At 38.1% G+C, this 17,663-nt stretch overlaps 2 protein-coding genes across 4 annotated transcripts in view; one reads left to right on the plus strand and one right to left on the minus strand.

Moving 5' to 3' along the window:
• Positions 1-222: 222 nt before the first annotated feature.
• Positions 223-13,052, minus strand: MRPL22 (mitochondrial ribosomal protein L22). Its single transcript, XM_058172561.1, has 7 exons — positions 12,946-13,052; positions 12,814-12,862; positions 6,996-7,125; positions 5,625-5,690; positions 4,930-5,007; positions 2,989-3,058; positions 223-1,021 (listed from the first exon to the last, which is right to left on the minus strand). The coding sequence occupies exons 1-7, from the start codon at positions 12,968-12,970 to the stop codon at positions 810-812; spliced, it is 630 nt and encodes a 209-aa protein (XP_058028544.1). The 5' UTR covers positions 12,971-13,052; the 3' UTR covers positions 223-809.
• A 74-nt stretch (positions 13,053-13,126) lies between these two features.
• The window catches only part of GEMIN5 (gem nuclear organelle associated protein 5), a 31,286-nt gene continuing 26,749 nt past the window's right edge, over positions 13,127-17,663 (plus strand). For all 3 annotated transcript variants that reach the window (XM_058168450.1, XM_058168451.1, XM_058168452.1), the window contains exons 1-3: positions 13,127-13,358; positions 14,531-14,685; positions 15,506-15,687. In XM_058168450.1, the coding sequence (XP_058024433.1) occupies positions 13,187-13,358; positions 14,531-14,685; positions 15,506-15,687 (509 nt within the window). In that variant the 5' untranslated portion in view covers positions 13,127-13,186. The remainder of the gene's footprint in view (positions 13,359-14,530; positions 14,686-15,505; positions 15,688-17,663) is intronic.

A 17,663-nucleotide genomic window follows, 5' to 3' on the forward strand; every position in this document is an offset into this window, starting at 1 on the left:
CCATTAAAATTAAGTGAACTTTTAATTATCTGATACTTTTTGAAATCTAAAGTACACATGCTATGCAATTATCATTAAACAATCTACTTTCTACTACTTAGCTAGTTTTATGCATTTCTGAAGAAAACTTATTAATGAATCTGAATACACAGGCAAATTTCAAGGGTTGCAAGTTCTACAGAATTTTCTATGTTTTCTCAGTAAAATAAACAAACAGGCATACCATCTGTAATCATGTTTTATTGCACTGAAATTTCATTGCATTACTCACTTACTGTTCAGAAATACATAGCCCCTGTGAAGAATTGGAAGATAATGAAGAATCGTGAAACTAAATTCCAACGATCAACAAAACAAACCTATTATTTTAATAACACATTATGAAAGACCACAGACATTTTTAAAAATATAGTTGGAATATTAGGTACATTTTCTCTTAAGAGTTTTGTTTCAACATTGGGAATTGTTTTATTTACATCCAATCTTTCTTCTCTGATGAAATTCAATTTTCCACAAGATTCCCAAGTAGTTTCCAATTCAGACACTTATCAGATCAGGACAATGTTCTGCCTGTATTAGAAGTATTGGACAGATTGCCTTCCACTACCAGTACAAAAAAACCCCTTATTTTCTGACCACCATTCCAATTCGAAAAGCTCTCCATTAGCAAAAGCTCCCTTCCTAAATACCAATGTATCATGTATGACTGTTTTCAGAAATAGGAAATTGAATTTTTTTTTATAAAATGTACTTTATTTACATTTTTTTAATCAAACAGGAAAAACTGATACACTGTTTTATGAGAGCTGTCATAGTGTATTAATTATGGTTCTTTTCCGAAGTTGTTCAACGTACTCCTTAGCTTGATCAAATCCAGTCTTTGCAGGTGCTGGAGGTGGAGGTGGTCCTTCAACTAATCTCACAAAGTAATGACATTTGACTTTGTCCATAATCCCAAAACAGCCTTTGCCGTGATAGCGGATTCTTTTTAAATAGTGTCCTTTTCCAGAAAATGATTGAGCTAGAAAATATCAAAGGAAAAACCTGGTTACAACCGAGATCCAAAGAAACACTTAGTAGAAGAGTCAGTTCAACAGTTCATTATCTGTTTAATACATCTCAAAGAAAACAGAAAATGGTTCAGATGTTGTGGCTCTGGCCCCCGAGCCTGTCCTCATGGAGCAGGATGACTCTGAGAGTGAGGGGGAGGAGCCAACAAGGCTTCCCTTTTCAGGACCCTCCTCTCTGGCTTCACCCCAGGTTCCAGCTGCAGACCAGGAGGAGGAGGAGCTGAGAAGGCCTCTCTCCCGGACCCTCCTTCTCCTCCCTGGCAACGCCCCAAACTCCAGCTGCTGAGGATCAATCCTGGATCGACCCGAGGCAGCAATGAAGAGATAAGCGTGTGCAGCAGAGGAAGAGGTGTGGCAGGCTCAGAGAGTGCTGAGTCATGGAGCCACACCCCACAGGGGATAAAAGCGGGTGGAGCTGCCATTGGGCTTCGTGACCCAGCGTGTGTTGCAGCTCTGTCACCCGGGAGTTAAAAGTTTTTCTTTCCTGTAAGCTTGGCAACGGGACTTGGACACGAGTGCTTTTATCTCTGTCCGAGATAAAGACTTCAGAACTTAGCAGGTCTCTGCAGAGTCGCTGCCAAGTCTTGTGCTTCCTATAGAAGAATCAGGTCTGTGTCAATAAAAGGACTGTGAAACTCGCGTTTCTCCATGAAGTGGGAGGGGGGACAGAACATCAGACTTCTAGAAGGATAATCAAGCCAACTGAATAAGAAGAATGGATGAATATAGGTGGTCCTCGACTTATGACCACAATTGAGCCCAAAATTTATGTTGTTAAACGAGACATTTGTTAACTGAGTGTTGCCCTGTTTTACGACCCTTCTTGCCACAGTTGTTAATCACTGCAACTGTTAAGTTAGTAACACGGTTGTTAAGTGAATCTGGCTTCCCCACTGACCTTGTCAGAAGCTTGCAAAAGGTGATCACGATCCAGGGACACTGCAATATCATAAATATGAGCCAGTTGCCAAATGTCTTAATTTTGATCACAAGGCCATGGGGATGCCGCAATGGTTGTATGAAAAATGGTCATAAGTCACTTTTTTCAATGCCATTGTAACTTCGAACAGTCACTAAATGAACTGTTGTAAGTCAAGGACTACATATTCATGTGACAGCAGCTAGCCTTCATTCTGAACTAGCAGGGCTTTTTAAGATTCTTCTCTTTTTTCTATATTTTTTATTTTATTCAGAACAACGTTAAAATACAAAATATTAAAACTAAATAAAAATCCAAGAAGACATAAAAGAAAAAAAACACAAGAGACAAAACGATTGAAACATTAAAAAAAGGTGCATTAAAAAATTCTTCTCTTTTGTCTCCATCAGCTATCTCTGCCTACTGCTGTTGTGCCAAGAATGTTGCTACTTCCGGAAATTAAGGAAACTTGTCTTACATCAGTGACATCACTGACTTGTTTTGTTTGTCACCATTCAAAATTCTACATAAAGCATTAAGCAAGGAAACACAATAAAAATTATACAATAAAAATATTAAAGGTATTACCCTGTTTTCCCCAAAATAAGACATCCCCGGATAATAAGCCCGATCGGGCTTTTGAGCGCATGGCAATAAGGCCAAGCGCTTATTTCAGGGTTCAGAAAAATATAAGACAGGGTCTTATTTTCAGGGAAACATGACATGTGTAGCTAAGCACCTTCTAATGTGATAAACAATCTTTCAGATCTTACTTATACTATATATCAGTGTTTCTTAAACCTTTTTCTCTGTTCTCGTTGTTCTCTTTGCTTAACAACCATGGGGAAAAAAGGTTGTAAAATTGATGATGATTCACTTAACCAACTTGGAAATTCTGATCCCAATTGTGATTGTAAGTTAAGGACTATCCATACATTATAAATTACATTACATTCTGCTTATGTTTGAGAAAGTTTCACACAATTATAAAGTATTTACCAATGTATAAATTGGATTTAAATTCTACATTATATTTTGTCACTGCCAGTTCCTGGGCTTCCAGAAGAACCTATTATGAAAAAGGAAAAAAATAATAAAGTCAAAGAGATCGTGAACATTTTTAATTTAAGAGCTTTAAAGCTATATAAAGAGAAACAAAGGAATATTTGAGTCTTAGCAAAATGGCCTGCATACCGGTAATTGAAAATCCTATACTCTTCACGGCAGAAGCTTCTGTAATGGGATTTTTATTCCATGAGCCCTACTGCCAGATCACTGAGCACAGCATTGCCTTAGTTCACTTTTAGAAGTTCAAACAAGCCCATGCCCCAGAAGAACAGAAGTTGGTGGCGTTCTCCAACCTGAGGATATGTAGGTATGTATGTTCAGCTAGGCTGGCAGGAGCTGGGGCGAGTAACAAGAGCTCATCCCGTTGCATGGCACTCTGGTCTCGAACCCAGGCTGTGGGCTTTCCAGCTGACAAATTCAGCATTTTAATCACTGAGCCTGCCAACCTAGCAATTCAGAAGCATGTAAATCCAAGTAGATAAATAGATACCACTTCAGTGGAAAGATTATTGCATTCCAGTGGTGAGTTGTGGCTGGTTCGCCACAGTTCGGGCGAACCAGTAGCGGCGGCGGCAAGAGGCTCCGGCCACCCAGAGCTTCTGTATGTGCGCAGAAGCATTGCACGTGTGCCTAGGAGCAAAACGGTAGTGACAGGTTTTGAAACCTGCTGGCCACATTTTTTCTTTTTCATTTTTTCATATTTTCTTGCCACATGATGATAGAAGCGTCTTTCCAACAATACAGGCTCCCTTGGCTGAGAATCAGAAATAAGCACCGCCCCCTTGAGTTGGTCATGACTGGACAGGGGAAACCTTTAAATCCTTTTTTTAATGTTCAGCTACAACTTACATCATCCAGCCACAACATCCTTAAGACAGTGGATGTTTTAATTAGATTCCATCCCCCAACAATATTGAGCAGGCCTTCCTGAAGGCCTAATATTTTAGGGTTATTCCATTTATTCTACTGGCTTGTTGACATACTTTGATCTCTTTAAAAAAATTAAATAATTTTCAAAGAGCCTACAACCAATAATTTCTATTTTAAATTTCACACTCTCATACAGGCACATCTGCCATACAATTGATGCAGAACTGCATGGTTATCCCAATTCCCTCTTTCCTAGAGCTTACCTACACAGCACAATCATATTTTTCCCTCTTTAATTCCATTTCTTCCTGAAACACTTTTGTGCATATAACTGTGGCTATCCAGAATCTTTGTTTACTCAGAGCACTAACCATGTGTATGCACTGTGCAAGCTGAACAAATTGTGATGTATTTAGTAGTCATAGCTTAGAAAACTAAGTTAATGAATATGCCATAATAGTTCCATTTGTTAGTGTGCTGTGTTAACACTTAGCTATAGTGGCTAAATTCGCAGAATACTCTATGCCAGAAATAAGCAAAACACATTTTAGCTCAACATGTTTCATGAATCCAGCCTACAGTTGTATTCACTTTTCCTTTTTCCAAATAGTCCACTCCACCTTTATATTAAGCATCACAACCTTTTTCCCAAGATTCATTTCTATTTTACCTGTTTCCCTTTTCTGTCAAAACATATCAACCATGTTTTTTTTCTAATTCATTACTCTTTAGCAAACTGACTTTCTTGTATTAGCATTTTTTATTTTTCTGCTTTCTAATGCTTGGGACCCCTTCCCTGCTTTCACCTACCCAAATATCTTTAACCACAGGCAAATGGTCACATTTTCTAAAGTACAAAACTCTGTTTGGAAATTAAAGATCCACATAATATAGAGATAAAATCTCTGTATATATTGAATAATAAATTTCAGAAAATCTCTCAAATAAATGGCTTTAACCAAAATCAGAAAGAAACACATTTTGAAGAAAAATGTAACATACCTCTTTGATTATTTTTGCGCCTTTTTTATCATTGAATTCCAACTGAGCCAGTGCTTCATCAATGGACATTCCCCGTATCTGAAATGGAAAGAAATAATATTTTGTACAAAAACCGTCTCAAATGATTTCAATGGCAAACATATTTTAGCATAAAAGGGCAATGCAAGTAGTCCTCACTTACCAACTCAAGTGAGACTGGCAATTGTCGCTAAGCAACATAGTCATAAAGTGAAACATCACATGACCATGTCCAACTTATGATATTAGTTCCAACTGGTTGTTAAGCGAATCACTGCAGTTGTTAAGTGTGATGCCACCATGAAGCCTGCTGTGAAAGTCACAAATGACAATCACATGACTGCAGGACACTGATCAAAATGAAATGTGCACAAGTTGCCAAGCACCCGAATCATGTTCAGTTGACCATGGGGACACTGTGACCAGTGCAAGTTCAAGAATCAGTCATAGGTCTCATTTTTCAGCGGCTGTAACTTCAAATAGTCACTGAATGAGCAATTAATCAGCAAGTGTTACTTGTATCACATAGGTTTTTATTTACTGTTTTGAGGTCTGAATAAAACACTGAAGAAGCATAACTATAAACTGATGAACTAGGAAAAATCAGGATCATATAAACATCTAAGAAATCTACCGAAAAACACCTTAAGAAATCTACCAAAAAAAAAAGCTCTTACCAATTTGGCCAAGAACCACATCTTTTCCTTGTCGTATTTGATATCTCTTCGACTGTGGTATACTTCCTTTAAAAAAGAAGTGTTTATTATGCAAAAGTATCTTATGTAAAATGGCTATAGCAATTTATCCCTAAATGAATATGTCCATATTTGAGCACAGAAGAGACAGAGCCAAGATCATTCAAGACTCAAACCCCTAATATATCCTGTTGAGTTAAATTGTTTTAAATAGTATATATCAGTAACAAACCATAGCCCTAGAGTATCTTATAACATCTCAGACACTACATGTGGCTGCCTTTGATTACAGTTTAAAAAAATAAAAGCCAGCTGAATTTCATGAAATTTCTAGGCAAGACAGCTGAAATCTCATGAGAAGTGACTAGGCAATCATCTGAGATCACAGGCCGATCAGTTTTATACACAGGTTCACCTAACTGAATACTAGCTAGGTAGAAAAAGTTGTCAGGTATCTTAAGAAAATCCTGACGTTGTGGCTGATATTGTTTTATATAAACCATTAGCATGGTATACTGAAGCAGTTAAATTTTAACACCGCTTTATATAATATGGGAATTAACTGCCCATGACCAAAGTCCACTCAACTATGCTATTGACATTCTTCTCTATTACTATTATGTCTTCCATCTGACCTTACTTTTCCCTTCCAGGTATTTTCAGTTGATGGCTGGAAGAGAAAGGCCCAGTTGCTAATGAAATAAAATGCAAGTGTAGACCTTCCAAAAAATGAGGGCTATTGACCTGCTGCAGTGATGAGTACTAGAATTGTTCTGAAAGAAGACATGACAGTCTTCTATGTTTTTTCACACGCTATCGCACCCCAAAGATGCCAAACAGCTAAAAGGAGTGGGTATATTTTAGGCCCATGGATTTAATTCAAGTGAGATGCTATAAAATGCTCAACATTTATTTCATTACATTTGTTATAACAGCTGTCTTCCAACAAATGGGCTCACTGTGGACCACATCCACCATAAATACAGCACCAAGATCAAATTATTTAATGCCATTGTCATACTGACTGCCATCTATGCCAGTGAGACTTGGAAATCTACAAGAATTATTGATAAGATCAACATCTTCCAAAATGTTGCCCCAGAAGGTGCTTTGCATCCTATATAGGGACCATGTCACAAATGAGAAATTTTTATAAAGAAGTTATTCCTGAAGATTCTCTGAGATGGTGACAGAATGAAGAACAGGCTTTGAAGGATGCAGAGATTGTGGCTACAGACTGAGAACTGTGGGGTATACCTGTAGCCCAATGTTTAGCACAGGATGTGATGATGATTATAACTGCCAACTCCAACACAGGTCTTAAAACCTACTCCTCATAAAACTAGGACTTACTGCTGGTCTTCGAGGCTCATCTGGCCCTTGTGGAGGATAGGTGATGTTGTTCTTTTTTTCCCACTTTGTACTGTACCCGAAAGATCTGCTCATATTTGATAGAAGAGGAATGCTGGAAGATGCCAGGACTCTACAAAACAAGTTTTTTTGTCATTTTACAAAAGCTAAATCCTATCACTGGTTGCAATATACATAAAGCAGAATATTTGTAGCTCAGGGTTGAAATGAAGGGTTCTTGGTGCTCTCTGAGCTTGGTTGTTTTCTTGCAGACATTTCATTAGCCACTGATGATGTCATCTACTTTGGGTAATGAAACATCTGCAAGAAAACAACCAAGCTCAGAGAGCACCAAGGACTCCTCACTGATTGCAACAATTATTACGATACTGAATGCTAAATTCATCCCAAATAAACCATATTTATTCTAATTCTGTAACCTAGTACCCAATAGAATACTTATTTTAGGCCAACATCCTCAACTGCACTGCAAGATAATATATCCACAACTATTTATTAATTTATGTATAATCTAAAGATATGGAAACAACAAACGTAATTCTTTGGGGCAAAGTGAAATAGATATACTTAAGCCTAAACTCAACTACCATTAAAATACGGGGTTTTCGGTGACAGCTGTCACTTTCACCCTTTAAAAAATAGCTTACTGTAGATCAGAAAGGGATTCATAGCACCCAATGTGGCTTTGAATATTATACTAAGCAACCTTTTAACTGGTTTTGTTTTCAATAAACCAATAACCACTTGACTCATATCTACATTATGCCATAAAACATGGTTTAAAATTGCACTGGCTGAATTGGTATATAATAGTAAGCAAAAATCAAAACATTTGACTTAGGACAATGAGTGAATCTAGCCAATGAGATGGTTATCACTATTAGTTTTATCAGACGTACTTGGATTCTCTCATTTTATACTTACTATATTCCATTATTTCTTCCATATAGTTTTCAGTTTCTTCTTTTAACTGTGTAGTCTGGGGCTGGCCACCCAGTTTTTAATCCCTATATTCACTCATTCATTTATATCACATATGCGCCTCAGGAATATTTCATCATACATAAACCTTCTTTAGTGCACATAGAGCACATTTGATAATATTTATGTGACAAAAATACTAAATGTATTGTTTTAAATAAAGGAACTCAACCCTACAATTATTTAATAATTTGAGTGTTAAATTACATTAGGCACATATCTAAAAGGGTAAAGGTAAAGGTTCCCCTCGCACATACGTGCTAGTCGTTGCCGACTCTAGGGGGCGGTGCTCATCTCCGTTTCAAAGCCATTTATTTCTCTGAAATCCATTGGACCTACATTCCACCAACCACTGCCTATCCAACACATACTTCATCTATAACGGACAAAAATACAAACAAATAGAAGGAGCACCCATGGGATCACCCCTCTCACCTGTCATTGCCAACCTCTACATGGAACACTTTGAAACCCAAGCACTAGAAAAATCTGATCACAAACCCAAACTCTGGCTCAGATACGTAGACGACACCTTCATAATCTGGCCACACGGGAAAGAAAAACTTGACAACTTCCTCACACACCTCAATAGCCTACACCCCAAAATACAGTTCACCATGGAAACAGAAGTTAACAACCAACTTCCCTTCCTAGATGTCTTAGTCTACAAGAAACCCAATGGCTCCCTAGGACACACCATCTACCAGAAGAAAACACACACAAACCGCTATCTGCATGCACTCTCACACCACCACCCAGCACAGATCAACTCCGTAGCCAAGACACTCATCTCTAGAACAAAATGCTTAGCTGACGAACAACACCTAAAAACCGAACTACACACTCTCACAAATGTACTAACATCCAATGGATTCCAGAGAAATAAGATTACCAAACTAATCCAAAAAGAACCCCCCACTAAAATCCAAGACAGAGAACAAGAAAATGGCACAGCCCTCCTCCCATATATAAAAGGCACCACAGACAGAATCAGCAAGATCCTCCACAAACATAACATCAAGACAGCATTCTGCACAAACCAAAAAATATCCACCATCCTAACAAAGCCCAAAGACAAAATTGAGTTAGAAAATCAAGGAGTATATGAAATCCCATGCACCGCCTGCCCCACCACATACATTGGACAAACCAACAGAAGAATAAGTGCACGCATTGAAGAACACAAGAACTCAGTCAAAAAAGAGGAACCAACTTCTTCCCTGGTCCAACACCTTAAAGCCACAGGACACGATATTGACTTTAAAAAGACCAGAACTATCGCCAAAACTGAACACTTTAACAACAGAATAATCAGAGAAGCCATCGAGATAGAAAAACGGCCACACAGCATGAACAAACGAGATGATACCTCCTGCCTACCAGCCATTTGGAAACCTGCCCTTATTGACAAACGAGTCCCTAACACGAGGAATGACACCAGACCCACACTCACGAGGTCCACTCAGGATGTCACCACCACACATCCACCCAGAAAGCAGACCCAAACCCACACTGATCAGGAAGCACGACCAAGGACCAGAAGCCAGACCGCAGCTGAAACATTAGCCATTTCAAACCCCTCCAATCCATACATACAGCAGACAGACACCCACTATGAAGATGTAGCACGACCACAAACACGAAGCCAAACAACAGCAATGCAGCTCACCAGCTCAAATTCCCCTGCAACTCAGACTAATCTGAGCACAACCAAGCCCCCACCCAAACAGGACACACCCCCATCCAATCAGAGCACACAAAAAAACCCATCCAATCAGAGCACAGCCAAGCTCCCACCCAATCAGTTCAAACCCCCACTAGCAGTTAAAAGGAAGAAACAGCTGCGATCACACATTGCTCCCAGAAGCACGAAGCTGAAGCCTGAAGATGTCGAATGAGACTTCGTCGAAACGTCGCCAAGACACTTCCAATTTTACGCGGGAGAAAACCCGAATAACCAAAGACCTACATACAAACACCCGCGAAAACCTCAGAAAACATATATCTATATCTATATAGATATCTATATCTATATAGATATCTATATCTATATAGATATCTATATCTATATAGATATATATATATGCACTAGATATAGGGCATTAGATATAGGCACATATCTAGTGCCCTTGAAATCTCTTTTTGAAATATTATATGGTAGTACTTGATTCCAATTATTTGAAAAGTATAGAGTATCACAGAGCTACTGAAATTTTTTTCACATTCATAAGAAGCGTCAGCTGGCTATTGTCTAACAAATGTAAATCCTAAGCCTCTTAAGTTCTAGAATTTCTGTATGTATCTTTAGATCTTCTCTACTGGCTCTATACCAACTCTTAAATTTCATGGAAAGAAAGTTTTTCTTTAATAATTTATCCTGTAAAGCAAATACCTTATGCTTTACAGGGTGTTCCAGTGCCATCTAGTGATCACAAATATATAATGCTTTCATACTATCAGAGAATGTGAGATTACTCAAAAGCTAATCAATTTGAATTAACATCTATTCATTCAGCTACTCTTCAAAGTTACAAAAGCACTGAAAAAATTAGCTTGTGACCAGTTCTTGTACAACTGTTATGGCACCCCCACAGTCACCTAAAAATTTGGGGCAGCCTGCATTTACAACTGCTCCCTGCAGCCATGCCCCTAGCTGACCTATGTTGTGCCTTCACCTGCCTTCTCTCTGCTAGGCTTACCATCCTGGCCACAAACAGCTGCTAGTGACTGACAAAACCAACTGAATTTGGAAGATACATTTGTTGCCTTAGTTAAAACTAATGAGCTGTCTGGCTCCATAAATATTGTTTCCTGTTGCTCCATTTCTAAAGATTTGAGATTCATGCTTTGGAATTTAAAAAAATTGACCATGGTTTTAATACTGAAATCGGAAGGGATTTTTTTAGGGATGGCAGACAAAAAGGTGAAAAAAATATGCGTCTTTGTTTTTACATGTGATTATGGCAGTGAGGTTGTTATAGGCCCAAAGACAGAAAGAAGAATATACATATACCTACAATGGAAGAATGGACTTTGAAATTAATGGCAAATTAATGAAATGACAAAATTGACTGCTTTGCTTACAGACAATAATTTGATTAAATTTCATGTGACCTGGGGCCACAGATAAATTTCTTACAGGATAAAGAGAATAATCATATTTGATTTTAGAATTTGAAGGTTAGATTGGATTTGACTACAGAAATACTCTAGTTTTTTTAAAAAAATTAAAAAAATATAAGCCTGTTTGCATTTGGTAACTTATTGTGTTTTTTAGATGAAATTAAGAGAACATTTTAGGAATGCTGGTTTTTAGTAAGTTAATTATTAGTATTTTAAGATATTTTATAGATAGTTATTTCTTTGAAACTAGAGAGGTGATTATATCTCTGTACTAAAAGAAAGTCAGAGATCACCTTACTATATTTGTTAGGTGTATTTTTTGGCATGTCTAATATGTTTTGCCATTTTCTGTTGTATTAGCTTATATTTTAATGTATGATGTTGAAACTTAATAAAGATATTATAAAAAAGAGAAACTTATTATTGTATATCATTGATACTGGTTCCAAACAGGGATTTTTATTGGAAGTGAAGTGGATGATGGGAGCAAAGAATCATGGTTTTTCCGCTACCATTGCTTCAGGAAAGTAGAAAGTAGAATTCAGGAAAAAATATTTCTGATCAACTATATAGTGGGTTCTTGCAATTTGAAAACTGTGGTACAGTATGCCATGTTTACAAAATACTATTTATGAATTTTTTAAAAATGTACTTTAGCTTTTATTAAATTTAATCCATGCTAATTTGATAGCAAGGACAAAAGAGATTGAACATAACATTTGTTCGTATGATTTCAATCCATGATTTGAAAATGCAGAGAGTTGTGAATCACTCATCATTCTTGGTTACAAGGAGTTTTGCAGCATCTTAAAGGATATCAAATGTATTATAATAGCCATTGGAAAGACTGGGTCAATATGCTGCACTATGATGTCCAACACAGCGTGAGGGCATGATCTGAGGGCCATTTGTATTACGCATTTGTATTTCATTTGCAATTTGTAATCCATTTTGAAAATTTCAGTTGAGACAGAGATATAAAGAGAAAGCAAATGCTTGGAGGAAATCACGAAAATACAAGCAATATCAAATGGGTTAATTTCATTAAAATTCAAATAAATGATAATTACAGCTACTTTTCTCGAAACAGCATTATTGGGAAAAACACTGAAAAATACTAAGGCAGAGGGAGAAACAAATAAGGGGGAAAGGCAAGAATAGATCCTCCTAAAGGTAAAGGTTCCCCTCGCACATACATGCTAGTCGTTCCCGACTCTAGGGGGTGGTGCTCATCTCTGTTTCAAAGCCAAAGAGCCAGCGCTGTCCGAAGACATCTCCATGGTCATGTGGCCAGCATGACTCAACACCAAAGGTGCACGGACCGCTGTTACCTTCCCACCAAAGGTGGTCCCTATTTTTTCTACTTGCATCTTTTACCTGCTTTCGAACTGCTAGGTTGGCAGAAACTGGGACAAGTAACGGGAGCTCACCCCGTTACACGGCAGCACTAGGGATTCAAACCGCTGAACTGTCCACCAGCTCAGCGTCTCTTAGCAATATCTTATTCTCAACAGATTCACCAGCTTTGGGGCGGGGGGGGTTGTGGTCAATAACAGATTAATTTCAAAATTAATACAGCACTGCTAAAGATACCAAAAGAGAACAAGCTGGACCCTAAATAACTGTTTTCACATATTCTAATGTTGTCCCTTGATGGATTTCTTAATTTTGGCGAACTTCAGGTAGAAAAGCTCACCTGCCGGCCCGAGAGCAACCGCCAAGGCTCCATGCAATCTTACCAATCCCTGCAAGAGAGAAAGAAGAGGTGGGTCGTGGGATTCCCCAGCAGCACCTCCCCTCCGTAAGCCGCTCGCCCCGCAAGGCTCACCACAGAGCATCCTCGGCAGCGCCATCTTCCCAGCCCTCAGCTAAGGATCCGTCCGACCGACCGACAGCCTTTACGGCAGAAGCCGGAAGATTGACCTAAAGCATCTGCCGTACGGCGCTCCCCTTTGCGACAGCACGTGAGGGAGGTTATAGTGCGGGCTTTACGGCGGGGCGTGGTGACAGCTGCCGGGAGCCTCCTGGAAGCGCAACGTGAGCGCGAGGCTTACCTCGGCACTCGAGCTATGGCAGCGGCGGCGTTGGGCGCTGGAGCCGCCGAGCGCGTGCTGCCGGCTTCCCCTAACTGGTACTGCAGCCGGTGCAGCGACTCTTCCCAGGACGGGCATCTCTTCGGCTTCGCGGCTCGTCACAGCGTGTGTCTCCTGGAGGTCCGCGCTACCGCTCCCACTTTTTACGGTAGGTGGCCCCGGGCTGGGAGTCAGCAGTATAGAGGTCCTCCTCCATCAGCCCCCCTCGGTGGTGCCTTAAGCCTTTCTCTCGGGGGCGGCCCTGGGAAAGAAAAGCTAGTTCCCGTTTCCCGATTTAAGAGCCAGATATAAAATCATCCTTCGGGTGGATGGGGACCAAATAGGAAAGCTTTTGGCAGATTTATCAGCCTAGTTTTCCAATTATGAAGACCAGCTTTCTGGGAGTTATAGTTCCAGTGTATTCTATTAAGATGATTATTACGGCTTGGCTCCCCTGCTACTAAATTTAGCTGTAAAGTTAGGTACAGAGGGGAAAATATGTAAATAGTTCCATTTTTACAAACTGACTCGGTGTAATAATACCTGTTAATCTCACTTACATGAAGTATGCTCTGTAGGAAGGAACAATGCATTACTTATTATATTTGGTGAAGAGACCGTATCTGTTTAAATTTGGGAAACGCTAAGCGAACTCACCTGAAATTTCACTATGTATGAGCAGTAGGCATTGCTCTAACTCCTTGTCTATTTTGAATTGAATTCAGAGTTCTGGTAGAGATCCCTTAAAAACTTGAAGCCAAGGGATTGAGAAAAATATAATATGCCACACATCCCTGGTCAGTCTGTCTATGTCCAAAGAATAGAATAGAATTTTTTTTTTTATTGGCCAAGTGGGATTGGATACACAAGGAATTTGTCTTGGTGCATATGCTCTCTGTACATAAAAGAAAAGATACGTTCATCAAGAATCATAATGTACAACACTTAATTATAGTCATAGGGTAGAAATAAGCAATCAGGAAACAATATCAATATAAATCGTAAGGACACACTTACCAAATAGAATGAGGTGGATGGACATAATAGAAAGGGTTTCATCATTTTTGCCTCTTCACTTGCAGAATGTCTTGCCCAAAAAGGCTGCCTCTTGTCTTCCTATCCCATCCATTGTGGGCATTTTGCTGTTTACTTTTGTACCTTTAAATGTGCTTACTATATTATGTTGAGCTGATGTCTTAAAATAATTTGAATCCAAATCCTACGAAGATTGCAACATGGTGAATGGGCTGTTCCTTTACCTGGGAATTAGGGATGTTAATTGGGGTAAAATTGTTCAAAATAACGATCTATTTTACAAGTCTAGTATATTTTTCACTGCAGGAGAATTAATAGGCCACACTGAAAGAGTTTCTGGCTTCACATTTTGCCCTTACCCTGGACAAAACTACTATTGTGCCAGCAGCTCTGATGATGGAGCTGTGAAAATTTGGAATGTCCAAACGTTGACTGTCATGATGGAACATACACTACACCAGGTAAAATGCATGTGGAAATGGTAGTTCTTGATCACTAGTTGGGTTGTTATACACTTTTTACTATATTCTGGAGCGACTTTTTATAAACTCTAGGCTTGAGTTTGCCAAACATCTCTGAAATCTTTGTTAGGAGGAACATGGAATTAAATATTTATCAAGATTTGTATTGTCTTATCTGAATGATAGGCTGTGAGGTAGAGTGAAAAAATATTATCATGCAGTCTGTTTATTTTATTTAATCCTGCTACCTGTGTTTTTTTTTTCCTTTCTAATGTTTATATCTCTTGGATGCGTAGATAATGAAGTTATATTTTCCAGATGAAAGCTTTTATTTGATACCAATAATGATAATTTTAATATCTTAAGAGTAAATAAAGGTCAATATAATTATTACTGAAACCTTTATTGTCAAATGAATCAGTTCTCATCCTTATTGATATGTTGTGATTGGATAGATCATAGACAGTTAGATTTCAGGTTTTTAAAATGTAGTATGGTTATTATGAAATGATTGGAAAATATTTTTCTTAATTACTTTCTATAAAGTACTCCTGAATTATTTTGCATTCTAGTCAATAGTTGGTTTTTACTAGAAAGAAAGAGCTAGAGATCATTGTCTCAGTTTCCACCTTGGAAGAGATATGAGGCAGATTCATCTCCATCTGTTATTGGGTTTTGGTTGTTAACAAATGCACCCACTGGACTCTGGAAGTAACCGAGAGATAGTTGCAAATTCTGGCTTTTTATTTTTAAATATTGTACAAAACCTCAAAAATATCAACATTTAATTTTCCTAACCGTGCTGCTTTTTCTCCTCTAGAATACGATTTCTGCATTGCACTGGTCACCCAGAGCAAAAGATCTAATTGTATCAGGTGATGAGAAGGGGATAGTGATTTGTTACTGGCATAATCGAAATGACAGTCAGCAATTTTTTCCAGAACCTAGAACTATATTCTGTCTCACTTGTTCTCCTCACCATGAAAATCTGATAGCTATTGGGTAAGGCCCAAATGTTTATTCATTTTACATATTTTACAATAATATATACTTACATGAGGGACACAGTGGCTCAGTGGCTAAGACGCTGAGCTTGTCGATCGAAAACTCGGCAGTTCAGCAGTTCAAATCCCTAGCGCCACATAATGGAGTGAGCTCCCATTACTTGTTCCAGCTTCTGTCAACCTAGCAGCTTGAAAGCACATAAAAAAATGCAAGTAGAAAATTAGGGACCACCTTTGGTGAGAAGGTAACCGCATTCCGTGTGCCTTTGGCATTTAGTCATGCCATCCACATGACCACGGAGACGTCTTCAGACAGCGTTGGCTGTTTTCCTTTGAAATGGAGATGAGCACCGCCCCTTAGAGTTGGGAACAACTAGCACATATGTGCGAAGGGAACCTTTACCTTTATACTTACATGAGTAAGAGGTTGAAATAAGTCTCATTTTATCCGTTGGTGTACATTTCACTGATGAATCAGATTCTCCCTCATTTTTTCCATGTGGCCTTCTGAATCTGTTCAAACATTTGGACCTCAGATCAGCTGGTAGGCTGACACAAAATCTTGAAGAGGCAGGGAAAGGAACAGAACACTCAGCATTGCCATACTTGCCCTGTAAGACTCTCCATATTTTGCAAAGATAAAAGTTGAAACAGCCAAATTATTCCAGGTTTCAGTTAATTGAACTTCAAGCTGCTTTGTTGGTTAAACTAATGAGTTCAAGTAATTTGTTTAAGGTTTTGAACCAATTACAAATATCCATGTTGTGCATGCCCTTTGTTAAGACTTTAAAAATGTAGAAAGTGAGGATGTTCAGGAAGAATGTTTTCATTAATAACAAGTAAAAATATTCTGTTACTAAGTTAGCTTAGAATCTAGTTTTCCTTCATTTAGTCATTTTGGAAAATAATAACTGGTTCAAAGTCATCCAGCTGGCTTTGTATCAAATGCAGATCTAGAATCCACAATCTTCCATTTATTAGCCTGGTGCTTTAGCCACTCAACAAACTATTCTGTCACTGCCAACTACTAGGGGAAAATAAGGGGGGTTGTATTTGTTTCATTGTGTTTGTAACAAGTGATGAATTAAATTGTTGAATTCAAATTGTTTTAGTTCCCTCTGTTTCAATCCTACTACTAATTTTATAGTGCTATCAGAGGTTATTAATCTATACATTGTGGGAGTTAAAAGTTCTTAATGCAAAAATGTTGGTTATGTTAACAATCAGCACTCAGTTAGAGACAACTGAGACAAAAGGTTTGTTAAAGAAAGGGAAGAAAAATAAATGGAATAATCACATAGCCATGAGTTTTAAAATAGATTGTACCCTCAAGTTACCAAAGGACAATCAGTTCCTTTAACTGGTTTCATTTTAACATACAGTAAAGATTTTTATTCAGATACACCAATTCAATATATAGAAAGCTTCAGCTAAATACAGGTGAAAAGACCTGAATCATCTTAACATGTTTTAGTTAAGATTACATTGAAGAGATACATATTTATAAAACAAATATGTGATTATGGAGAAAAAGATTTCTACCCTAGTTTGAATCTACAGTGCTGATTAATTCCACTTTATCTTCATTCAGTGTTGTATATTTCTAGAATAAAAGGGAAAATAAACAGACTAACTTAAAGTATGCATTGTTCCATATCTGCATAAAGTAATTTTACAAATTGATGTAATGCCAAGAAAGCATATGCTTTATGTTCAGAAGAATCTGTTTTTCCCCATTAAACTATACTGTATATCTGCAGATACAGAACATAGAATGCTTTCTGTTGTATTCAGTATATAATTACTGGCAGGCTGAGAAATACTCCAACTGGCAAGCTTTGCTGTTCAGATTCATTAATTTCATGCAGAAACAACAAACTATTAGCATTTTATGTTAGATTATGGGAAAAATGTTATCATTTGTTTACAATTCATATGGGCTGAAATGTCACTGATTTATCCCACCTATTAGTC

The sequence above is a fragment of the Ahaetulla prasina genome, chromosome 2 (genome assembly GCF_028640845.1).
Source record: "Ahaetulla prasina isolate Xishuangbanna chromosome 2, ASM2864084v1, whole genome shotgun sequence".
Taxonomy (NCBI): domain Eukaryota; kingdom Metazoa; phylum Chordata; class Lepidosauria; order Squamata; family Colubridae; genus Ahaetulla; species Ahaetulla prasina.

Bases quoted from the DNA above. Each gene is read 5' to 3' on its own strand.
- MRPL22 (XM_058172561.1), bottom strand. From the start codon at position 12,970: ATGGCGCTGCCGAGGATGCTCTGTG. The intron at 5,691-6,995 runs GTAAGTCCTAGT...TCTTTTTTAAAG, and splicing joins ATGAGCCTCGAAGACCAGCA to GAAGTATACCACAGTCGAAG. The intron at 3,059-4,929 runs GTATGTTACATT...TTTTCATAATAG, and splicing joins GCGCAAAAATAATCAAAGAG to GTTCTTCTGGAAGCCCAGGA.